The following is a 26,939-nucleotide window of genomic DNA, read 5'->3' as shown; positions in this document are numbered from 1 at the left end:
TGACTTAGAAGAAATTTTGCAGGTATAAGAGAAAAGTCTTGGAATGTAAACTTGTATCCTAAGCTATAGGGTATCCAAAAAGGCCAATTCGTGCGTTTACATATTTACTATAGAAGCAGAGAGAGTTTCAAGCCATTTTGCTGTTTAAGGCTATCTCCTTCATCTGTTAGTCTTTCTAAATGAAGAGTAATTTTGATAAAATAAATAGCAGCAATTACAGAAAAAAAGAAAATTATGTGTTAGATTATAAAGGAAACTTTAAATCTACCAAATTCCATTGGTTAAATCTGTCATTTTGGGATTTAGGGGATTTTACATTTGACTCATGGTAGATCAACTTCCTGTGCTTTGGTTAAGAGAAAGTAACAGTTCCCTTAGTCAATAAGCTGCTATATGTCCTCTGCTCTCTTTCTCATGTAATGTCAGTACAAAGACAACTTAAACTATTCTTGGCCTTGGAATTGCAGGAAGCTTGTAGCTAACCACATTTTCCAAAGTGGAACTGAAAATGCCCCTTCATAAATTAAGTATCAGGAAGAAGCACTTAGTTTCAGAGGAGTCCCAGTACACTGAAGGTTTGTCTAGAAAACATGTCTACACATGGCTAAGAGCAAAGGAATGTGGGTCGTCTATTGAAATTGAAGAAGATCCATAGATTTTATCAATGGAAGAAGGCCCAGATGTGTGTTCTTAGGGAACTATATAAGTCTTCAATTTGTTTTATAGGTGGACTATATGGATGAAAATGAAGAATATTTTCAGCGCCAAGCTTCTCATCGACAGTCTAGAAGGAGATTTAGAAAAATTAATCAAAAAGGTGAAAGACAAACAATCATTGACACTGTGGATCCTTATCCTGTTGGAAAGCCACCTTTACCTAGAGGCTATCATACGGTAAGCTACTAAAACCTCTTTTTAGAAATAGAGTTTTGGTTTTTGGATTGTTGGGAAAATTCATGTTTAAGAGATACATTTTAAATGTGGTAGTGTTGGTAATGCTGTGTAAATCTGTGAGGGTGATTTTTTTGCTTTGAGGAAGGGAAAAAATAACCATGAATCTGTAACTTGAAATGCTAGATATTGGTTTGCCCTAATTTTAGTAAAATGGCTTTCCTATTGACAAGAACTTTAAAAAAATATGAACTTTGCCTTTTTTGCTGCTCACTGCATTTAGATTGCAGTGGAATTTTTTTTCCTAGTTACCACTATGAAATACCTTAATAAAATGAGTATCATACATACTTTTTGCTTATAAAATATATTTATGAAAATGATTCATCACTGTATAATATCTTTGCCCCTAATTTTGTTTGACAAGAATATTTGGCTCTTGTTAAAATGAAAATAAAAGTTTGAGATAATATGGAAAGTGTCCCTTTCTCAAACCAGTGGGGACATGTTCTGATAGTCCAGTCCCCATGATGATATAATAAAAGTCTACTTATGAAGAAACTGAGCCACAAAGAAATTAAGTGGTTTGCCCAAGAACATAATTTAGCCAGTGGCAGAACCTGAATTAGAATCTGGGTCTCTTGACATCCTCTTTTTTGGTTGTTTTATTACTCCTCCATTGACTCTTCTGTGAGTCTATTATTAACTAAAATGGCATATAAAATACCATTAACTGAATAACCTTTGTTTCTCAAACACAGTTGCCTTTTAGTCCTTTAAAAATATATAAACGTAAAAGGTCATGCCTGACTTCCCTCACTTATCTCATTGATAACCTTTTCCCTATTCCTGTGGATGAATGTGACTATCAAATGGATGTGTTATTGATGTAAAGTCTTGACATTGATTTGTCACATATTAATTCTTGGAGTTTTTGTTAAGAGATGTAGATATACTATTTTATTCCATGTATTTTGTTTATCAAATAGAAATCTCCTTCAAATTTTCATCCCTAGTGCAGTCTTGACCATCAGCTCTCCCTCCACCTACTCTTAATTTAGCATGAATTTCATAGATGAGTCATTTTATTTTGCTCTTTTGGATAGAGTTTCTTTTTATTCACCACAAAGTCAGCTTTGTTTGGTTGGGAGGGTTGGTATTAGAAATCTATGAAAGGTTTTTTGTTGTCAATTGTCTGGCAAAGAGAAAATGATGTATTCACTGCCAATCTAGCATAAAAGCCATAGGAAGTCTGTACACCATGATCATGTTCTGTAACTTGTGTAAAATGTCATTATCATAAAAAAATTTCCTATTACTAAAAAGTCCAACATGTACCATTCATTCAATCAACCTGTTATTAAGTGCTTACTTGATGTGAAGTCCTATGCTAAGCGATAGAAAAAAAAAAAGCAATCCTTGTCCTCAAGGAACTTACATTCTGATGTGGTAGACAGCATAACTGTAAATAGCTACATATAGTGTGAATAATTTTCAGTTGCTTTCCCAAATATGCCTTGGTGTCACATTTGTGGGAGTGATTCAATTAGATTATATATATCTTTTCAATGAAAAAGTGCCATATTTGAAGCACAAGGATCAGTGTTCAAGTTCTAGCTCTCTTTCTTACTACCTTTTTGTCCTTGGTCTAGTTAGGTAACCTTGAGGCTTCATTGTCTACAACTGTAAAATGAAGGAATTAAAATAATTTCAAAGGATTTTTCTATCTCTAAACTTCAGATTTTATGATTCAGCTTTCAAAATAGAATTTTATTTCCTTTTTTGGGGGGGGAAATATATTTCTCTTAATTTGGTTTGCTTAATTATTGGAAGGTCAGTATTTTGCCACTCCCTTCCACACCACTTTTTCTTGTTAGAAATATTGTCTTTTTAGGAGTGAGCCTTACTCCTTTTTCTTAGGGTGGTAAATAATAGTTCACATTTTTTATTTTGTTTCCCAAGACATACGTCTTTGAAAACAGTGTTTTAAAGACAAATTCGGTCAATAGACATGTTTCTTTATGGGGAAATAAAAATATAAAATGATTACAAATGTGTGATGTGTTGGTTCTTATTGTTATTTGAATTATGAAATGAGCTATTGGTGGAAACCATTGGAAACATGTTCATGTTAAAGCAGTGAATTGAAACTTGTTATACCACCAATCTGTGTGAATTCATTGTTAACTAAACATCGTTTGGCTCTTATTTCACCCAAATAAAATAAATCTCAGCATTAAGAAGAACCAAAATACTTTTATCTGTAGAGTGCTACCATGTAGTGTAAATAAGCAGCTAAAGATACTCAGTGTTTCTTAGAAATGGGCCAATATGTGTTACATTTAACAAGCACACTGTATCTTTAAGAAAGTTGGCTAGCAGTGAGAAAAGAAGAGAGAGAAGTTTATCAAAATGAATTGCATGATCATGTTCCACAAATAGTTTAATTCTGAGTTCATTGCTATTGCATGGCATATATAGCACATTATGCATAGAACATTTATACATACAGTCAACTGATGGGGAGGCGGTGATCTAGGGCCATTCTTAACCTAATTTTAACATTATCTTCATTTTTGGCAAATGTACTATAGCATGTCTGATAATATTCATCTTTTCCTTTCCTCCTTTATGGCACTCATTTCATTTTGGCTCAAAGGAATGCACTAAATCTCAGGTATTGTAATTTGTGTGTGGTCCCCTAACACTAACCGTTTACTTGTGAGTGCGGTGTAACTAATAAATTCATAATGCTGATGTGTCTAAGTGGATTATGCTTGTCCCTTCGTATTTTTAGAGTTATTTTGCCTGTCTTTGATTAAATGCTTAAGACTTTCTAAGTATCAGTGTTAAGACTCCGTGATAGCATGGGCTTTCTGCTTTATTTCTTTCATACCTAGCATAGGGCTGATAGCAAACACAGTAGATGCTCAGGGACCATTAATGGTAGATTCCTCTACATAGAGTTATAGATTTCCTTAGATTGAGGATTTGTCAATGTTTTTAATGGTTACTTAAATTATTATAGCTAAGAAAAGGCATTGTTCTGGACAGAGACACAATTCTCATCACCCTCTACCGAATGTGTACCATTAAAACTCATCTGAGTGTTGAATCCATGTATTCAGCCGCTTGACTCAATAGTGATAATCAGGAAAAAAGCCTATTACTCATTGAAAATAAAAGGAAGTTTTCAAGTAATTAAAAATATTTGCATTTGTCCCTTAAAAGACATATTTCTTTCCTTATCTATTGTTTTTATGCCTCTAACTCAGACATAGATTCAGGGATTGTTACAGATTTGTGTAATTGAATTGAGGGAACACTTAAAAGGTATCATCAGTTTGCTTTAATGAATATGTTTAGAAGTATCAAGAAGTGAAGACCTGTATAGTTACAAATCTGCCTTGAAAAATATTAAGACCGAATAGGATTTGTGGTAATAATTTTAGGCTCCTTCTTTTCATCCTTCAAATATCAGCCACCATAGTGTGTATCTTTGAGGTATGTGTGAACCCAAATGGGAGTGTATTGGTATGTGTAGAACTTTTTGGGTGAAAAAAGTGAAATAAATGTCTAGTAGAAATCCATTATAATTCTTCATTTTAACTAGACTTGCTTCTTTCCTTCTTCTTAGTTGGCAAGTTTGTGGAATCAGTTTTTTACCATAGAGCACTTGGTTGCTTATATATGACTAGGATGGCTATTGATTTTGTCATTATGGCGTTATTATTAAAATGTGGAATTATCTTAGAAAGGTCTCTTAGGATGTTTGGAGTCATGGGGGAAAGTGGTCTTTTTCATAATGTCCTAAATTGATGTGACTAATAAAATAATTTGATTTTATATATTTTTAAATTGTATGGAAAAATACTATTATTAATTTAAATCTTATTATATTAAGGGTCCATCACCCATAAAATATGTTCAGTTTAATAACTTTGCCTGCTCCTCTGAAACACTTATTGAGCTCTGTAAAACATAATATGATGGTCGTGTGGTTGAGCCTTAGTAGTGAAGAAGATGGATTAATGGCCTGTCAGCATTATTTCTGAATTTTTAAAACATAAGATTTGAAGCATTGGTCATTTTGTATGGAGTTAGTGAGTTTTGAAGTGAATGTATAAGAAATTTGATGTAGCAAGAGAACTTTTAAAAATTAGTTTTTAGAAGATACGTCCTTTTAAGAAAACTGTTTCTACATATGAAAAAAGTAGCAAACAATATAAAAATTATATGCTTATAAAGATATTTTTATATCTTGAAAGAACTGTGACAATCCAATTTGTATTCCACTTTGTGGTTCAACTTAAAACAGAGATCTAATTCCTTGTGCCATGCTAGTTTAAACATTTCTTAAAATTAGGGATTTTGTAATCTCCAAAAAATGTAAATATTTTTTACACTAGTATGGGAGTCCTAATATTACTCATTAAAAACATTTTGTTTGGGCAGGCATTTCCAAAGAGAAGGAAATGATGCTGGTTCTTAAAATTTGGTCTGGGGATCCCCAAGGAATCCTCGGAGTCTTTGAGGGTTCCATGAGATCAAGACTTTTTATAAGGTATCATAATTTCCAACGTGGGAAATATTGATAAATGTGGGCCCCCCCCAAAAGAACTTTTTTGAAAATAATTAAAATAAATAAAGCATAATGAATAATAATAAATAAATATAAATAAATAATAACAAATGAATGAATGAATGAATAAAATAATTTTAAAGAGAATAAAAGGGTCCTGAGTCCGAAAAGTTTGAGAACTACTGGTCTGTACTATGCTTAGGCATCTTTAAAATGCATTGGAAGCAGTGAAAGCTTGCTTTCATCATGATTCTCTTGGCCCTGTGAATAAGAGGTTCCATTGATACACTGGAATTGAAATAGGATGGGTCAAGTGAAGCAACATGGTATAGTGATTCTGAACATTTTTTCCCCTTAATCTCCTTTAAATCATAACAAAACAAAATGTATTATGAAACGACTGGTGGCTTGGGGATTGTGTGTGTGTGTGTGTGTGTGTGTGTGTGTGTGTGTGTGTGTGTATGTTTGTAACATAATTAGGTAATTATTTACTTATTAATGTTTAAGAATTTTTAGCATGATTTAGATGTAAAAGATGATATCATAAGCAAATTAGGGGAGCATGAAAAAATTTACCTGTCAGATCTATGGATAAGAGAAGAATTTGTGACCAAACAAGTGATAGAGAAGTTATGGGAATTAAAATAAATAATTTTGATTCCATTAATTTTTTTTTTGCACAAAAAAGCAATGTAGATAAGATTAGAAGGAAAATTTTTTAGAGCAAGGTTCTCCAGTAAAGGCCTTTCTCAAATATATGGGGAACTGAGTCAAATTTATAAAAATACCAATCATTCCCTAATTGAGAAATGGTCAAAGGATATAAACAGATTTCAGATGATGAAATCAAAGCTATCTATACTCATATGAAAAAATGCTCTAAATCAGTATTGATTAGAGAAGTGCAAATTAAAATTTCATACCTGTCATATTGGCTAACATGACAGAGAAGGCAAATGACAAATGCTAGAGCAATTGTGAGAAAATAGGGATACTGATGCACTGTTGGTGGAGTTGTGAACTGCTCCAACCATGTAGAGAACAATTTAGAACTATGCCTAAAGGGCTATAAAACTATGCATACTCTTTGACCCAGTAATACCACCGTTAGGTTTGTATCTCAAATAGATCTTTTAAAAAAGACTAGATCTATATGTACAAAAAATATTTGTAGCAACTTTTTGTGGTGGCAAAGAATTGGAAAGTGAGGGGATGTTGAGAAATGGCTGAACAAGTGATAGTATATGATTGTGATGGTATACAATTGTGCTATAAAAAATGATGAGCAGGATGGTTATAGAAAAGTCTGAGAAGACTTATATGAACTGATGTAAAATGTAGTAAACAGAACCAGGAGAACATCTTACAGAGCAACATCAGTATTATAACAGTGATCAGCTATGAATGACTTTTTGGAGGGGAGAAAGCAGGGCAATTAGGGTTAAATGACTTGCCCAAGGTCACAAAGCTAGTATGTGTGTCAAGTATCTGAGGTTGGATTTGAACTCAGGTCCTCCTGACTCCAGGGCCTGTGTTCTACTCATTGCCACCTAGCTGCCCCTGACTTAACTATTCTGATCAATACAGTGATCCAAGACAATTTCAAAGAACTTATGATGAAAACTGCTACCTACCTCCAGAGAGAGAAAACCGATGGAGTATGAGTACAGATTGAAGCTTAATTTTTTCACTTTATTTTTCTTGTTTTTTTTTTGTTCCTTTGGGAAGATGGCTAATATGGAAATATATTTTTCATGATTTCACATTTCTTTTCTTCTCAATGGGTGAAGGAGTGTGAGGAGGGAAAGAATTTGGAGCTCAAAATTTTTAACAAAAACTAAAAAAAATAATAAATTTGCCTTTTTTTTTTTGTAAAAGGACTTTGAACATGAAATCCTTATGGGAACCACAGATACAGAATGTAGGAGTCAAAAGGATTTTAATCCTACCTCTGACACTTAAATAGATGTGTAGGTAGGGTGTGTGTGTGTATGAGAGAGAGACAAGATAAGATAGGTAGGGGGTGTGTGTGTGTGTGTGTGTGTGTGTGTGTGTGTGTGTGTGTGTGTGTGTGTATGAGAGAGAGACAAGATAAGATAGTCCTCAAGCAGTTATTTAACCTGTTTAGTCATGAGCATTCTCATTTTTAAAATGGGGGTAATAATACTTATAGGTCTTAGCTGAGGTTGCTGAGAAAATCAAACGACATACTGCATGTCAAATGATTTGTAAACCCTAAAACCATATATGTTAGTTATTGTTTAGTTGTCCCATCCTACTAAGAGTCCATTACTCTTCTGATAAACTCAGTTTATTGTTAGTTGGGAGTACAGAGTAAGGGACAAATAAAAGTTCGGGTTAGTTAGATTTTGATGATGGTGTTGGGGGTTAGCCTTAGCCAAGATGTATAGAAGTTAACAGGTCCAGTTCCCAGATTGAAATTTTCTTATTGAGGTAAGGGGAAGGGAAAAAGGCGATGGCATGGTACTTTGTAACCAGAAAACAAGTTATTTTTCTCTAGATACCAGTTTCTTCAACTGTGACCTTAGAGACTGAAATAGAATGACATGACTTCTAAAGTCTACTCCAGCTCCAAATCTGTGGTCCTATGAAAATCAGATGAGTAGTAGAGGTTGGAGGTCTCTTGGTTAACTAGGCAGTCAAAAAAAAAAAACCAGGAAGAGGGCAAGTATGATAAAGACAGGGAAATAACTCCCAATTGAGGTTTTAGTACTACCTAATTAGTTGAAGCTGATCCCTGGCTGGTGTCTAGCTAGCTACTTGTATTCTACCTTGGTTGGAGCCAACCCCTGAGCAGAACTGTCCTTGAGGTTTACAGAAAATGGCGACTTTAAAAAAAATGGTAGCTGCAGGTCGTGAAGACTGAACTTCGGAATAGACAGTTTCTTGTGTAGACAGTTTCAAGATACAGAATTTGAATAAATTAGATCAAGTCTTTGGATAGGGAATTCCCCCTTCCCCTTTTTTGCTTATGATTATTCTGCTTAGCTCCTAAAATAAATGGAAAAAAAAAGATATTGCTCATGATACTTCCTGTAGTATATATTAAACATTTAACTATATATGCCTTGGTATACAAAAGTCTTTGACATTCATTGATAATACTTCCCAGAGGTCCCCAAGAGTAGAAAAGTCTGAAAGAAGAGCTGAGAGTGAAGGAAAAACATAAGAGGGAAGAAGGTCATGTGAGAGGACTACTCTGATCTACCTTTTACCTCAGTAGAAAGCCACTTCTAATTTGCATTTGTTTCCTTCCCTCTGTCTTCTCTTTTCCTTTCTTCCTCTCTTTAATTCAGTTTAGTTGAAATCAACAAATACTTTTTGAATAAGAAGTTAGAGTGATGGAGTCTAGTTTAGACCATAGAAACTGGAATTAGAGGGCTGGATTTTGTAGCTTTCCATATGGTTTCTTAGATCTTAACTCAGGTACTGCTACTTCATGATTTAAAATGTGTGCCCCATATGTCAAAATTAAGCCTTGTCTCCCGACTGTTAGTCCCCCTCTATTTATCCCTCCCCCTTCACCTATTACTACCCCCACCATTGTCATTTCTAAGTGCTTTTGATCACAACTAGATATAGATTTAATTAATGTAATTCATACTAAGATGTGAAGTACTGACTGCTTTAGCATTACCTGGAGATAGCAAACGCATCAGTTAAATAGAAGATTTATTGGTGGGTAGTTTTTGAATAGCAGGGAATAAAATGAGTATTGCTAATTGCATATGTGTCCTTCTATGTGCAAATAGTCCCTGTCCCATGCTGTTTAGAAGAAAGAGTCATTTATTGGAACAGGGAGCTTGACTGCAAATATTTGAAATGGCATTTTTCTTCTTGTGGAGGGTCTATTGATTGTATTTTTTTGAACTGTTAGTTTAGAGAAAAAAGGTATTAAATATATTCCCTGCGTTCTTTGCCCTATGCTCAAGGTGATTATGTTATATTTTGGTGATGTAACCCATTATTTTCATCCAGACCTGTGACTTCTTTGGTGTAGGGGACTCCCAGATGGGGAAATTTCTCAACCAATACCATACCAATACTAACACCAATACTAATGGCAATCCCAATCCTAAAACTAACAATTAATCACAATCCTAGTCTGAATACATCTGTTAGTGTTTTGCAATTTGTAACACTGAGTTGCCTGGCACCCTGAAAGTTAACTGACTTGCTGTGAGTCACATTGCTATTATGTGTCAGAGGGTCTTGAATCCAGGCTTTTCTGTCTGTGAGAGCAGTTCTCTATCCAGTAATTCAGGTTGCTTCTCAAATATACATGCACAATTTTAATAAATAACAGTACAATGCAGCAAGTGTCAAATGAACAGGATATAAAAACAAGCAATTTAGGATTTCAGAGGAGGGAGAGATAAACAACATGAAACTGCTTAGTCAGGTTACTTCAGGAAGAAATGGGATTTTTGGCCTTGAACTTGAAGAATGGATAGGACTTGAATTAGGGGAAAAGGAAAGATTTTGTGTGTGTGTGTGTGTGTGTGTGTGTGTGTGTACTTGTGCACATGTGCACATGCATTTGGAAATATTCCAAATACACTGAACAGTTTCTTCAAGGAAAAGCAGGTTTAGATTATAATCAAAATAAATTAAGATAAGAAAATGAAGAACAAGTTCATTAATGGTATCGGTTTACTAGGCTCTTATCCTTCTAGCTTGGACCCTTAGCAGATCATACACCTTAATACTCCAAAAGGATTATAACTGGCTTTGTTGTCTCAAACCTTCTCTACCCTTTCCCACCCGTTTTCCTACATACTGTTGCAGATTAATCTTCATGAAACAAATCTTTCATCACAGGCACTTCACCTGTGGCACCCTCACTGGAGATTCTTTGTTTCAAGAATAAAATCCAAACACTTTAGGCTGACATTGAATGTTCTTCCAAATCCCGGCTTTGCTATGTACTAACTGCGTGAGGTCAGACAAAACCCCTTAACCTTACTGAGCCATAGTTTGCTGATATGTGAGATGTGGATAATAACATAATACCAAACTCATAGGATTATTGTATCAAAGGCGATACTATACTTAAATTACAGTATAAATGTGTGCTGCTGCCACTATCTCAACCCAACCTCCCTCTCCATGATTATCTACTATTATTCTGTTATTTGACCCATCTGTTCTATATAGACTGGTCTCCCTGTGTCTCTACCCATACCTTGAGTTTTCCCATTTCACTTGATCCACAATGTTCCTTCAGCAGTAGATGCTCTCCTCCTCTACCTATGTGTCTTTCATAGACTTGACAAATTTTTCCTTCACCAAGAAGACTTACTAGTTGTGCTTATCCCATATTGATGTCATTTCCTTTGAATAATATAACTTATTCACAGATTTCCCTTGACAAATAAATGGGAAAAACAAATTACATCCCTTGCTTTGTTGCTATATGTTGTTCTTGATTTCTTGTACTATTAATTAGCTTTTTTGTCCATGAAAACAGGGGCCATTTATGATGTTTCTTTAAGATCCCTAAAAGTGCTTTAGAACACAGTACTAAGCCACAGTATGTGCTCCGTTTGGGGATGAAGCAAAACCCTAATCTTAATTAAATTAATTTAGTGTGAAGATCATGACATAAGAATGCAGAGTTAATAGAAAATGTTTTGGTAAATAAAAGCAAATCATCAGATTGACTTCAGCAGAGAGTCAGATTGCCAATTTTAGTAGCCATGTAAGCTTAGGAAAGTCTCTACCTCTCTGCATTTGTTTTCTCAGCTGTGAACTGAGGGGATTAAATGGCATTGTAGTAGGGTGGAAAGGGCACTGGATTTTTATTCAGAGGACCTGGGTTCAGAATGTGGCTCTGTTTGACCTTGACCAAGTCACATAGCTTTTCTGTGTCTCAGTTGCCTTATCTTTAAAATGAGGATGTTGTTATTAGATGACTTTGAAGGTCCCTTCCAGCTCCAGATCTCTGAGTCTGCTACTGAATGCTTTGAAAGGATGCTTTCCAGTTCTAAACACTACCAAAATTCTATGGTAACATGGTAGATTGTGGGGAAGATGTGGTACAAGTCATGAAAAATGTGGTGAGAGTCAGAGGACCTAGATACAAATCTGAGCCCTGCTTCTTATTAAATTTATGATTCTGTGAAATGATTGTCCTTCATTTTGGAAAATGGAAACAACAGATGAAGTATTCAAGATGCCTGGGTTTAAGCTCCAATTCTTCCATTAACTCACTATGCTAACTTGGGAAATTTACTTAACCTTTCTAGACCTCAGTTTCCTCATTTGTAAAATGAGGGGGTTGGAGTAGAAGTTATTCAAAAAAACTTCTAGCTCTAATAATTACAATTTAGGTGTCATGTGAATCAATTTGCCAATAGATAGTGCTTGTTCAGTAGAACATAAGCTCCCTGAAGGCAGAAAGTAATCCATTTATTTCTTAATCTCAAACATATAGTTGAACTTAATGTGTATAGTGCTAATTTGTTGAATTTCTGGATAGTCATATTTATAACCTCCCTGGTTTCCTTCAAGTCTTAGCTAAAAATCCCACTTTCCACAGGAAAGCTTTCCTTATCCCTCTGAGTTCTGGTCCTTTCACCCCATTGATTATTTACTAATTTATCCTGTACATGGGTTGTTTGTACAATTATTTGCGTGTTGTCATCTATCCCATTACACTGTGAACTCCTTGAAGGCAGGGACTGTGTTTTGACTTTTATTTGTATCCACAACACAGGGCCTGGCACATAATAGATGCTTAATAAATACTGATTGAATGATTGACCTTTTTGGGAAAAGCACACATACACTTAAATATCCATATTGGTCGTGTGATATTCATTGTAGATACTTCAGTGTCTGTTTTTATTCATTTTTTCAGAAAGGGAGACTGGTTTGATGGATCACTGGACTTGCATTTTACTCCTGACTTTTCCAGTAATTAGTGGTGTTAATCTTGGGCAGGTCATGATACCCTCTGTAGCATCTTTAGTGTTTTGTTTTTTTTTTTTGAGAGGGGAAGGCAGGGCAATTGGGGTTAAGTAACTTGCCCAAGGTCACACAGTTAGTAAATGTGTCAAGTGTCTAAGGCCAGATTTGAACTCAGGTCTTCCTGACTTCAGGGCCGGTGCTCTACTCAGTGTGCCACCTAGCTGCCCCAGCATCTTTAGTTTTAACATTTGATATGTATTTATGTGTGAGTGGACATGTATGTGTATTGGGAATACTGGCTGATAGAGTCATAATATCCTGCAAACCAGTAAAAGTTGATTGGTGGAGATGGAATATGGGTTGTTGTTTTTGTTTTTAAACTGAAGGTTTGAGGACAAGTCAGAGGACATTCGTACAAATACCAGCACTAGAAGGAGCTGTTTCTTGTATTCCAAACAGAGTACTAAAGTATTGTATTTGGGGTGCAAATTCTTTCAAAGAGCAACATCACATCCTCTTTCTATGCATAAGCAGCAGTTTTCCTCATTCTCCTTTACCTAGACCATGTGCATTTCAAAACCTGGTCCCTTATGGAAAGATCCTTTAACAATAGGTGGATATACAATACTATAGCATGTGTGCTGCAATTTCTGGCAAAATACAGCTGGTTAAAGCTGCTGCGGTTGGCTTAATCTCCTTGGTTTGGGGAGGAGGGTGGTGGGCTGTGTCTCAGCCTTGCTGTTACGTTAAGGTATTTATGCTGCTATGCTTTGTTAGGCTATAGGAGATGACTTAATTGAAATATAAATCAGGAGAGCATTTAAAACAATCCAAACCAAAAAAAAAATTGGGGGAGGGAGATTTTTTTTCTCTCTCTATTAACAGCATGTAGCTAGCTGCAAATTCATGCAAGGCAGTGCAGAATGATATGCAGTGTGCTGTTTACCCAAGTTTCAGCTTCTGTTGGAGAAGGTCTATTTTTATATATTACATCATCGCTGCTGCAGAACTCGGGTGTCCACTGGGATTTACTGTTCTTTCATTCCCCTTGGAAAGAAAGCTTGCATTGATGTCATTATTGGACCCATCTTTTGGTTGCACTTGGAAATTGAAAGTAATAAGGGTGTTGTATAGCAAGTCATGTAATATTTCAGGCAATTTATTTGTCAGAAAGATCACTGCCAGTTTTGGTCCTGCTTCTAATTTGTGAACACTGGTAGCTCTCTGTGCCAGTACATGCCTTTAAAAATCTTTATTGAGCAAAATTTAGCTCTTAGATTCAGTAGCAGGGATCTTTTTTTTTTTTCAAATCATTTTTGAACTCTGATTTTAATTTTATTATATTTTTTCATGAGCTTTAGCAGATTTTCATGCTAATAGAGATAAGCAAATCCTTTATAAAAGCAAAAATGTGCTTATTTGAAGGGAATAACAACCTATTTTCTTTCAATTTTAGATAACCCTTTTAAGATTCTGAATAAATTATAAATTGACAATTTCAATTTTCAAAGTGATTTCTCTTCCTATTTTAAATTTAAAGTTAAAGCTTGACTTGTTTAAAATTTCTTTCTTTTAGCCAGATGGCATTCTGGATTTATAGAACAAAGTGTTGTATGAAATTTTTTTCTGGGTATATATGAATTATGTTAAAGGGAGAGATATTTTAGTTTTCTTATTCATATGATCTGAATATTTCCATAAAAGGCAATGCAAATGTATGTATATAAATTATATTTTGAAAATCTTTATGATCACAGGCAAATTTTGTCCTATTAGTGAAATTTATAGTTCACCTGAAAATGCTTAGTTCTCCTTTAAGAGGCAACCATCTCATTTGCTTAGCTGGAAGTATCATCCATTTCACAAGCAGGGTACCTAGCCTCTTTTGTGATGACTGGGTTCATGCAGAATCTCATAAAGAAAAATGTCAAAATTTATACAAAGTTGCTAGCCTGTTTCTTAATACTGGGCTGTCTCTCTGAAAGGTAACAATTAAATTGGTTGTGGAATTAGTAAAGAATGTGAGGGATTTTTTTTTCTCACCTTTTCTGTTCTGAGTGCAAAGAAGTTGTTAATGCTGCTAGGATGATGGTGGCTGAAATGTCAGGAGAGATGTCTTAGCAGGACTGGACTGAGGCAGGAGAGGGAGGGAGTGAGTACTCTGGGTGCTGAATGGGACGTACTGGGAGGAGCACTTGTGGGCTTGGGGAAATGGGGAAGAGTCTCCTGAGTGTGATAGAGGCGAGGGGGGTGGGGGTGGGGAGAGAGGGGGAGAGAGAGAGGGAGAGAGAGAGAGAGAGAGAGAGAGAGAGAGAGAGAGAGAGAGAGAGTGAGTTAGTTTGATTTGGGTAAAATAAAAGGTCTTGTGTTTCATTGCTGCAAGCCCCAAAAGGCACTTCAGGGTTAGAGAAGAAATTTCTGAAATGTATTTAAATTTTTATTTTGGAATTAAGTTGTCCTACGTTTTATTTTATTTATCATTCTTTTATTTTATTTCTTTACATCAGACATCATCTTATGAAATGTTTTGGACCTAAAATACAATGGTGGCCTGAGTAGGCAGACACTCCTGAGGATGTATTTTCTAAAGGTTCCACTTGATATTTATTAACTAACTTTGAGCTCATCTCTAGCCCCATTGGAATGCAAAGTCTACTTGAGCAGCATTTACATCAATGGAGCTGGTCCTTGCCAGTGTCTCCCATGCTGGGAGATCTTCCTGAAGCCTCTCTTGCTTGGACTAGCTTGTTCCTTATTCCCTTTGTCCCGATTTCCTCAGGAAGATCAGACCCAAGTAAGTGATAACTCTGGGGATAGCTCTAGTTAGCTTGAAGGATAGCGGAAATAGGTTTTGTTTATCCATGTAACCTTAAAGCATGTGAATATTCTTGTTCTGTGAATCCGTCCATGGAGTAAATACGCAAATACTTTTGTTTCTTGGACTAGGCCACGAAACTGTGCTCTTTCAGGAGCAAGATCTTTGTGAGAACTATGTGAGGGAAAGGGAAGCTTGGTCAGTTTTTACTCACAATTATTTCTTCATATATGGGATATAAGATAGAAATGAAACAATCCATGCAGGTCAGCACCTTCTTTACAATGTAGGTTCTTAGAAGGTGGCCTAAAACAATGAGATGTTAAGTGACTTGCCCAGGGCCACACAACCAGTATATATCAGATATACCATTTGAACACCATGTGGTCCTATACTATGCTGTCTTTTCTTTTTTATCTATTCCACAGTAAAAGTACTCTTTGAATCTTTCTTAAATACTGAAGCCAGAATGGTTCACTCTGAAGTCTGTTTTCTGATTACTTTCTCTTTACTTTCCCTTGTTTGGCTTCATAATTCCATTTTCCTCTCTTGCCTTTTTTTTATTTCTTAGTAGCTTAATGACCTTGTTGGTGTTTGGAGGGATAGTGGGGAAAGTCAAGGGATGTGTTTTGATAGAACATAAGAAATAATTTCTTGATGGGTTTATATTACTTAATAAACATTTGTGTAGTGCTTTTAAAAATTGAAAGTGAATGAAATAAGCTGATAACATTTCTCAGCCATTTCTTTAAGAATCATTGCATAAAACTTTTTGTTTAGGCGTTCAGAAAATAATAATGTTCTTTAGAAGTTTTTTTATTTGTTTTTATTTTGTTTTTTGGAGGAGAAAGGAGGAAACTGGTAGTTTTATGTGTGGATGCACATGTGTGCATGCACGTGTGTGCATGCATGTGTGTATGTGGGTATCTCTACATGTAAGTTCGTTAACAGAGATCTGGAAATTCCACAAATGAAGAGCAGCCACTTGTCTAACTTATGGTCTTTGGGTTTTTAGGGGCCAGTGCTAAGTGGTTAACTAGTCCATAACCACAAAGTATATGTCAGAGACAAGGTCTTCCTGATTTCAAGGCTGGCCTAACTATCTATTTCTCTAGAAATCTTACTCCTGCCATTGAGATATTTTAAAGACCATTATGTTGAGAATTTAGGAACCTTTAGTTAGTTTCTTATGTAATAAAAATTTTTTGTCAATTATTAAATCATACCCAGCTTCTGTTTGAGCAGCTTTTCAAAAGGGGTGATTGGTGGCTTCGGATAAAAGCCAATAAGTGAAACTGGGTTTTCACTTACAGTGGGAAAAAGAGTGCCCATATTGGTTTTAAAATGAACTTTATTGGTGGTTACTAAGAATGGTTAGGGTTATCCACTAATATTTGGTAACCTATTAGGTACTTGGCACTAGTCACCATATTTTTAGAGTAAAAAAAAAACCTGGTCATTACCCAAAATGATCTTGCAAAATTTGGAGGGAAAGAAGACAAAAAATATGGAAAATAATGAATAAAACAATAGTAATGATAGTAATGCCTAATATTTATATAGATATTTATATTTTGCAGAATACTTTCTTGATACATCTACAATAATAGTTGGCATTTATATGATACTTACTTACAGCACTACTTTCTCATTTGAACTTCACACAACACTGCGAAGTCGGTCCTGTTATTTTCCCTATTTTATAGATGAGGATATTGGGATATGGAGAGTAAAAGTGACTTGCCTGTGATCACATAGTAATCAGTGTCAGAGGTGAGTTTTACACCCAGGTCTCTCTCTCTCTCTGTCTGATTCTGCAATTCTGTTCTTTGTACTTTGTCTCATCATTTTCATGAAATTTTCCCAAGAATGTCGAGGGGCAAGCAAATATAAAAGATCTTGCTTATCCCTGTCTTGCAGTTGAGAAAATTGAGGTTCATCTTGGTTGGGTAACTTATATTTGGACCCAGAGTTTATAAATAACAGAGTGAGAACATAAACTGAAACCTTATGCTTTGAGGGACAGTGTAGTGCACTAGCAAGAGTATGAGACCTGAAGCCAGGAAATTTGGGTATCGGATTGTTTCTGTTGCAGGAGGCTTTCTAGGTTATCAGATTGCTTTTTGGCACATGGTCAAAATCTATGTTGTGTATTACAGACAAGAAATAAAGTATAAAGTCGTCTATTTGTACAGTATGGACAAGTGTAGAAGGACTTAGAAAAGGAGAAAACAGTTCAGTGTGCTTTGGTATTATAAAGAAAAGTGTCACAAAAGAGGAGATACTTGATCTGGACCCTTGAGGGTGGGGAAGGGACATTCCAAATGGAGGGATAGGCATGAGCAATGACTTTGGAGATAAGTAAGAGTATTTCTGGTTATACCAATGTAACAGGTGCTAACACCTCTTAATAGAGAGTTGTGGGATATTAGTGTGCGTAGAGAAGCTAGGTTATGATTGTAGAGGATTTTGAAAGTAAATTAATAAAGTCAAGAAACCTATACAGGTTGTCGTCATCAAACATGTATTTTCGGCCATATGAGATCAAACAGAACTTGGGTCTATTGAAGTGACAGTGTCTGGGAGTCTTTATTATAACACCCCACATTTATTCATTCTATATGAAGAAAAGACAGGAAATCAAATAGCCAAATTTATGGTGTATCAAATTGTATTTGAGAAATTATTTCTTAGTGAAGAGTGTTTACGTCAAATAATCTGCTGCAGTTAAAGCAGAATTCCAAAAATATTCCATAGCCCTTAGGAGTCACTTCCCCCTGCTCTCTGCCTCCACAATTCAATCATTCTGTGTCTGTTGTAAAAGCCTAAGGAGAAGAAAGGGTGTAGGTTAGACATAAGAAAATTTTCCTAACTTGAAAAGTTGTTCAGTATCAGAATGGATTCTAGAGAGCCATTGAATTCTTGACAATGGGAAGGCTATTTTTTTAAAAAAAAATTCCTCTACGTGTAGTGGGTTCAAATCTTATTCTAGATATGTATTGTCTGGGCAAGCTTCTTAGTCCCCATTTCTCCACTGGTAAAAGATTAACAGTTTTTATACTACCTGTGTCTCCGGGTCATAGGACCATTAATCTTGAACTGAAAGGGACCTTAGAGTCAGCTGAATCTGGCCAGTACTCTCATCTTACAGATAAAGGAAGTGAGACCTAGACAGGTAAGTTGTACAGGTAGCAGGTGGCAGAGTTGGGATTTAAATTCTGCTTCTCCAATTTATCTAGCTTTCTTTCCCACTCCACCGTCTTTTTTTCTACAAAGGAAAACACCTGCTAATCTAAGCTGCAGCAGATTCAGAGGAAGGGCCAGGTTGACTGCCTCCACTGACTGGCCTTTGCTGAACTTGTAAGAGAGCTAGGAAACTCCATTCTCACTGCTCTCCAGAGACATAACCAGGATTTAGCTTGAATCCAGCCTAGTATTACATACTATGAAATTGGGACGCCTTGGCTTTCACCCAAACTGCGGAGGAGTCAGAGAGAAGGGCAAAACTCCAGAACAGGATGGCTCTTCTGTGGGAGGTGTTGGGAATGTGAGTGAGGTGCTGTCCACATAGCTCCATAAAACTTTTCATTGAAATATTGAGGATTAAAGAAATGTAACAAGAGTTTTTGAAAGACTCCAGAAGGAATACTGTCATCTTCAGGAAGAAAGGTGAGAGGATAACTTATGTTGAGCGATAATAATAATAATAGTAGTGGTAGTAGCTTGCATTTATATAGCATTTTATGGTTTGTTTGCAAAGCGCTTTACAATATCATATTTGATCTTCACAACAACTCTGAGAGGTAGGTACTATTATTTCCATTTTACAGATGAGGAAATTGAGGCAAGAAAGAGGTTAAATGACTTGCCCAAGGTCAGACAGCTAACAAGTGTTTGAGGCTCGATTTGAACCCAGGTCTTTCTGGCTTAATGTCCAGTCCTTTATCCACTATGCCACTTAGCTGCTTCAGATCTCAGTCAGTAGCATTTATTACATTGATAACGTGTGCCAGGCAGTTATGCCAAGTACTATGGCACATCTCTTCAAGGTACCTTAGTAACAATAATGTAACTGTTTATTTGTATAGTGCTTTGTAGTTTTGATAGTGATTTCACATTTATAATTCCTTTTTCAGCAACACTCCCGAGCAAGATTACCCCCATTTTGTAGATAAAAACACTGAGCCTCTCAAATATTTAAGTATTTTCCGGAATTTCCTCTTTTAGGAAGTCAGTCCGTGAGTGTATTCTAATTTCTAGTCCATCATTCTTTCCACTGACAATAACAACAATTCCTATTTATACAACACTTAAAAGTTTACTGAACATTTTTCTACCGTCAGCTTTGTGAGGTTTGCTATTGTGTGTCTGGTTACAGGAAACAGAGGGGTGTCATGGAAAGAGTTCTGATTATGCCAATTGCTTCTTCTCTCTGTGCCTCAGTTCACTCGTCTAGAAAATGAAGTTGTTGGACTAGGTGACTTCTGAGTATACTTACACATGTAAATCTATTATCCCAAGCCCCCATATTATAGAAGAGGAAGCTGAGATCCAAAGAGGTTGTGGGACTTGTCTATGGTCACTTAGGTGACACTTAGTAGTGTCATAAAGAACTGGGACTTGAATCCAGATCTCTTGACTCCCAGCATACCAGTACCTACATTATTACGTCATGATACGTCTCTGTCACTGGTAATAAACTTTCAGTGATTTTTTTTTCCAGTTTTTATACTGAATAGAGTGGGCATATTAAAATTATGATGGCAGCTAGATGGCTCAGTAGATAGATTACTAGATCTTCTTGAGTCACAAAAATCAGATTTCAAATCTGGCTGCCAACACTAAGCAAGTCTCTTAACTTCAGTTTGCTTCAGTTTTTTCAGCTGTAAAATGGGGATCATAATAGCACCTATCTCACATTTGTGAGGATCAAATGAAATAATATTTGTAAAGCACTTAGTACAGTGTCTGGGCACACAACAAATGCTTAATGAATGTTTCTTCTCTCTCTTCCTTCTTTCCTCTTTCTCTTCTTCTTTCCCTCTTTCCTTCCTGTCTTCCAATGTGGCTTTGGAACATAGTATAGAACAGTAGACATTTTTATTGAATGACTGGTATTGTGAAAAATCTTTAACTCTCTTGTATTTGTAATCCTTGTAAAAGCATAAGTATATTTCTGTCTGTAAGCTTCTGGGAGCATTGAGCTCCCCCTGTTTCCTAAATCTAGGTGGTAGTGGTATAAGTGTTCATAGCAGAGTATATCTTCCCCAGTGCCTAACACATAGTAGAGACTTTCATTGGTTCTTTTAAAAAAATTAAATTGTAGAGTACAAGATGCTCAAATAGATTTGTTTAAAAGGCCACATTTAGCCATTTCAAAAACCCTTGTACCAAAAAAGAGATCATAATTCATGATTTGATAGATTCTCTTCAGGACAAGAATGGTAGCATATACATGTTTCCTTATAAATAATTGGTAGGTATTAAATTCGATTAATTAGCAAAGCCATAAATGGAATAATCAAAAATTTATGATAATCACTTTAAAATGTGATTCTCAATATTATTTTTTAAAAAAGGAAGTTCTAGTTAACTCACCTAAAGTCCGACTTGGATGTGACATTTTTACTTTGAGATGACCTTGGGTACCCCAAGGCTATGCCAGCAGAATACTAGCTGTGGCAGTTCCTGCCAAACTTGAAGAGTTTGGAAATGGACTTAATGATGGGACTGTGTTTGTTTTTTAAGGTTAGGCCCAACTAAGGGTAGAGAGGCTTGTTACCAGATTTGAAATAGTCCACAAGCATTTATTAAATATCTGCTATATATCAGATCCTCTGCTAAGTGCTGGGGAGAAAAAGAGAGGCAAAAAAATGTAACAGAACAGCTCCTTCTCTCAAGGAGCCCACAATCTAATGAAGGAGACAACATGCAAAAAACTGTATCAAATGTATCTTAGATCTTAAAAATAAATTTTAAAATCTATGACATTGCATATATCACCATTTACAGATTTTGAAAGCTTGAAAAAGAAATTATTATTGAGGGGAGCTTGCATATATTCACATCAGTATGGTTCTGTGACTTCTGTTATTTATAGAAAGTGTTAATTGTATTGTATGTAAGCTACACAGGGATAAAAAATGAAGAAAAAACTCCATTTATTTAGAGGTCATACTTAGGAAAATCTTCCTAGTCCTTAATACAGAGAAGAACTTGGAAGTAGGAGAAAAAGATTTCTGAGCAGCCAAAAGAGCTGTGACAATAATACCCTATGGCTGCCAGCCATCAGTACATTAGAATGGGAATTTTCTGGATAGCATCAACCAGTGACAGTTAAAAATAAGAGAGGAGATTTAAAAACAACATCAACAATAAACACTAAGAAACTAAAAAGCAGCACCAAGAAAATAAAACCAACCAAACAAAAACATGGCAGTGTTTCATCTCTCAGTAGTCCCAATACAATTATTTTTACCTCTTACTACAATAGCTCATATTCTTAAAGTGATTACAAACTAATGAGAAAGGGTTGAATTAATTTCTTATAGTTAGAAGAGAGTTTAGCAGCTTTTAACATAGCATGTGAACACATATCATTCGGGTTCTGAGTCTTTTTTATCATTAATTTGCTTAAGCATTCTTCCTGTGTTATAGTTTGATAAAACATTGCAGTAGACCTCTGTGCTGCTCTCTGATTTTTCAATGGCCATCTTAAGAGTGGTACCGGGATTTGGGCACAGTACTCTAGATAGGATTTGACTTGACTAATGCGAAGGCCAGCCATGTTCACTTCTCTCCTCCCTCAGCTCCTAATTTTCAAGAGTTTTCCACTTCTTCCTGAGTGACCTTCTCACCATGGGGATGTGCTCTTATCACCCTTTCTTGATTGGTGAATTCTTACTGGGAACTGGAGTGCTGAGACCATCCATGACCTACAGATTTTCCACCTCTCTTCTTTGGTCCTATCCTCCAACTGGTTAGTTCCTACCCAGATTTGCCAACTCAAGAAATACCTCGGCCTGTCATGCTTACTCCTCTACTGGTTACTGACTCTTCATATTTTTACCACTTCTGCCCTAGCATCCTTCTCAGCCCCACACCCCTTCAGTTCCTGTTGCCTTCTCCCCTTAGAAGCTAAGCTCCTCAGTTGCAGTGTGGAGGGACTGGCTCTTTTTTTGCTTATATTTTTATTTCTAGCACTTAGCATAGGGCCTGGCATATTATAGTAAGTGCTTAATAAACTGGAAACATTAACCAAACCTGACAAGTTATATATAATGTTCTATACCTGTAGTCTCCTACTTCTGCAAGGAAGGGAGGGTAGTACATTTCCTGATTACTTCTACAAGGGGATTTTTTACACACACACACACACACACACACACACACACACACACACACACACATCATTAAGGGTTTGTTTTTTTTTATGTTCTTACTGTTGTTTTTCCTTTCCATTTACTTTGTTGAAGTCATTGTGTATATCGTTTTTCTGGTTATTTTTTTTATTGTGCTTTCTGTGAAAACACAGTCATTGTTTCTTATGGTGCTCTAATGTAATTTTACATTCATCTCTCAATAAAAAAAAGTGCTATTCCAAATATTTTGTTGTATATAGGGTGTTTCTTTCTATCGTATAGCTACTTAAGGTTTATGATCAGCAGTGGAATCTCTTGATCAAAAGATACAGATGTTTAATCTAGATGTTTTCCAAAATTTACTCCAACTCTAAATCCTATGATTCTGTGACTTCCAGTCTGGCATCTTTCCCATTCTGCATGACTTCTGAATCATTACCCTGTGATCACATCTGTAAGTTCTTTCAGAACCTTGAGATATAGTTGATTTAGCCATGGAGACTTGAACTTATTCATAATGACTGTGTATTTCCTTATTATCTATGATCTTGAACTTCAGACTCCTATTAAGAATATCTGTTCTATTACTTCCAGTTTTGGAGATCATTTTCCTTGATAGAGAGGCCATAAATGAAACAGAAGTTGAGAGTTCTATTATGTATTATTTCCCAATGAGTGGGCCTGTGCAGCTAACTGCATTTGGAGAAAGAAAAAAAAAACCAGAATACATTTTAGTAATATTTTAATCAGAATTGTTTAAGGGTGGGGAGGAAAAATTTTGTCATATAAATATGTAAGCTTTAGCTATCTTATTTACAACTTTGTGAAGTACTTATTCAGTGTAGATGATTGAAATTTTACTATACGTGGTCCCAGCCTTTTGAAAAGGTTTTGAATTTAACTGGGGAGATACATGTCTAAAATGTCAGGTAACTACACAAGATAAATAAAAATACAGTATAACACAAGAATTGTCAATAGACTGTACATACTTAAAATGCCAATAGAATAGTGAATATACTAAGTGCTTTTGGAAGTTGAGGTATAGTAGGAGAAAGCTAGCTAGTGAAGTCATTGCCTCTAGAGGAAGGAGTGAAGTAATCTATATTTCGTCATCAACATTGAGTGCTTGCTTGCTCTGTCATTTTGAGCATGGCAAGATTTAGCTTGACCACTTCCTAGGCTAAATGCTAGGAAATGGAATGTGGCTTTTGTAAATCCTGCTGAATGAGGATAAGATGCCTGTTTTATAAATAAATTCTTTTTAGTTAAAAAAAAATCCATATATTAGTTTTATTCTCATTGACCTGTGTAATGATTTTTCAGAGCTGCAGATTATATGTAGGTAGACAATCCTATAATTTCATGATGGTGGGTAAAATTAATTGTTTTGGTTCAGGTGGTGTATTTATATTTTGCCAGATATGAGTTGTATTTTGTCAGATGTACCTTTCATTCTGTCTCCTCCACTCATGCTTTTTTTTAGTATGAGTATTTTATATTTATACATATATACAATTATATTTTGGCGATATACTACTGTCTTTTTAATAACTTGAAATTTGTAATTTGCTTGGGACAGTGCTCTATATGTGGTAGATGCTCAATGAAAATATAATGTTATGAGTTAAATTGGGTATGGTATTATGTTAATATCACTTTTAATGTAGAGGACAGATTTTAATGGTATACTCTGTTGTTTATAACCTCTTTGAAAGATTCAGAAATAACAGGAATTTATTCTGGTAGATTTATGTTAAACTTAAGCAAATGGTTTCCCCTTTCTGTCTTTTTGGTTTCAGTTTTCGGGTCTTTTTTTGCTTTTTGTGTATGCGCTCCCACCTTAGTGATTCCTAATTCTTTGAATGGAGACAAAACATGGCCTGAGGGGGCACCCCTTCTGTTTCCTGGCTGAGTTAACCTTTTGGAGAGTAGCCTTTTCCTCATCTAGGCTTAGCCCACCTGTGAGAGGCCAGTAACTGCAGTAAGGCAATGTCCCTGCTGCCATCTTCACTATTGTCACCACTGGCCCAAACTTAGAAAGGTAGAACTTTCCACAAATGCTTTTGGTGCTTGTGGTGATTTATTAAAGGGAGCTTTGCTCCCAGTGGATTTATTAAATTAGGCATGATTGTTTAATAGTGCTCCAGCAGGCTTCCTGCCACCTCTCCCTCCAAAGGAGGTTGTGATCGCCAGGATTTATGTGGTGCTTTATTATTTACTAAATGCTTTATTTACATACATTATCTCACTGGATCCTCACAACAACTCTGTGAGGAAGGCAGTCCAGATTTAATTACCTTCATTTTACACATTATGGACCTGAGGTTCAGAGAGGTAAAAAAGATTTGTGCGAACTTGCAGAGATCAAAAGGATTTGAACCTTGGGCTTTTGGCTTTCGATCTGGGTTCTCTTCCACTGTACCACAACTCCTTTGTTTATTTAAAAGTGTGTGTGTGTGTGTGTGTGTGTGTGTGTGTGTGTGTGTGTGTGTACACATGCATACATACATACATGGGCAAATATGTCAAGGGACATAATGTCTTTATATTCATTTTGACGAGTTCTGTATTGAGGAACGATCAGTGAAGAGAAAACTAGAAGAGAGAATGAGCAGGAGTTAGAGTGTTTGTAGCATTCACAGATGTGTCTTATATAAAAAATAAATGTCATATCATTTTGTGAAATTCATTCAGTATGTGCTTTAGAGTAGGTAAGAAAAGGAGGGATGTCTCTGGCCTTGACTTTAGAGTCTCTCTCCGTGTCTGACTTTGGGGTACATTTCTCAGGACACTTTTCGATGCTACAGGTTGAGATGCTTTACCTAGAGCCACTCTTGTGCCATCATAACCACTGTTAATGTCCACAGTCCCCATATTATTTTTGGTTAGTTGTCTTTCAGTCTTGGCCAACTCTTTGTGACCCCATTTGAGGTTTTCTTGGCAAAGATACTGCAGTGGTTTGCTATTTCCTTCTCCAGCTCATTTTACAAAATGAGAAAACAGGGTTAAGTGACTTACCCAGGATCACACAGCTAGTAAGTGTTTGAGGCCAAATTTTAACTTAGAAAATGAATCTTCCTGACTCCAAGGCCAACTCTCTATCCAGTGCACCACCTACCTGTCCCTTTCCCGTCTTATTTAGATGTCTACAGTCTCATTTGTTATTCTGTATAACTATACCTTTTTTCCTTTTTTTTAAGATGTGATAAGTAACATTTTCAGGTAATAGAAACATAGAATTCTAGACCTAAAAGAGTAAAGAGAGCATGAATCTAGCATGGTGATAGAGCAGATGTTCTTAACAGTTTTGTGTCATGGACCCCTTTGGGAGTATTTTTTTTTAAGGCAATCAGGTGACTTGCCCAGGGTCACACAGCTATTAAATGTCAAGTGTCTGAGGCTGGATTTGGACTCAGCCTCTTCTGACTCCAGGGCCAGTGCTCTATCCACTGTGCCACCTAACTTTGGCAGTATGTTGATATTCTAGGATCCCTTTGCAGAATAATGTTTTTAAATGAAGAAAATAAAATACATAAGATGATGATGAAAACAGTTATATTGAAACACAGTATGTAGATAAGGAGACTAAAATCACCTGTAATCCAGTGGTAGGTCCAGTAAACTACAGTAATTTTGAAGTAATGTTGATTATAAGCAGTTATTTTGAGAACTTTATAGCAGGGTTAATATGATGTCTAAATATCTGTTTTCTTTTGGTCAGAATATCACAAGTACTGGTAATACTATGGTGGTTTTTTGACTATATAATTTTAAGAAATTCAAAATTTCAGTTCACTCTAGTGAATGTAAAGATGGACCTTGAAAAAAATTTATGAACTTTAAATTGTAAGCTCCTTCAGGTCAGGGACTGTCTTTTGATGCTTTTTATGTCTCTGGCGCTTAGCTCAGTGCCTGGTCACATAGTAAATGGTTAATAAATATTAATTTGGGGCTGCTAGGTGTGACACAGTAGATAGAGTGCCAGGCCTGGATTCAGGAACACTTAGCTTCCTAAGTTCAAATCTGACCTCGGGCATTTAATAGCTGTTTGACTCTGGGCAGGTCACTTAACCCTGTTGGCTTTGGTTTCTTCATCTGTAAAATGAACCGGAAAAGGAAATGGCAAAGCACTCCAGTGCCTTTGCCAAGAAAACTCCAAATGGGCTCACAAAGACTCTGATGCAACTGAACAACAACCAAAAGATAGTCATTGACTGACTGACTAGACTCTCTGAAATCTATGCCCAGAACGTGGATTCTTTGTTAAGATTTCCTGGGATAGAGACTAGAAGTGCAATTCCATCAATGTATTAATAGACGATAATTCCATAGTTCAAGAAATGCCCTCTGCCAA

General features: G+C 35.9%; 1 protein-coding gene across 6 annotated transcripts in view; it reads left to right on the top strand.

The window, feature by feature from the left end:
- RAPGEF2 (Rap guanine nucleotide exchange factor 2) overlaps positions 1-26,939 on the top strand; it is a 324,353-nt gene that overhangs the window by 181,757 nt on the left and 115,657 nt on the right. For 4 of the 6 annotated variants that reach the window (XM_036762271.1, XM_036762273.1, XM_036762272.1 and 1 more), the window contains exons 6-7: positions 727-894; positions 3,551-3,568. In XM_036762271.1, the coding sequence (XP_036618166.1) occupies positions 727-894; positions 3,551-3,568 (186 nt within the window). The remainder of the gene's footprint in view (positions 1-726; positions 895-3,550; positions 3,569-26,939) is intronic. The other 2 variants (XM_036762274.1, XM_036762270.1) reach the window with 1 other exon arrangement.

The sequence above is a fragment of the Trichosurus vulpecula genome, chromosome 6, assembly GCF_011100635.1.
Source record: "Trichosurus vulpecula isolate mTriVul1 chromosome 6, mTriVul1.pri, whole genome shotgun sequence".
Classification (NCBI taxonomy): Eukaryota; Metazoa; Chordata; class Mammalia; order Diprotodontia; family Phalangeridae; genus Trichosurus; species Trichosurus vulpecula.
This window is presented reverse-complemented; position numbering and strand designations above follow the sequence as displayed.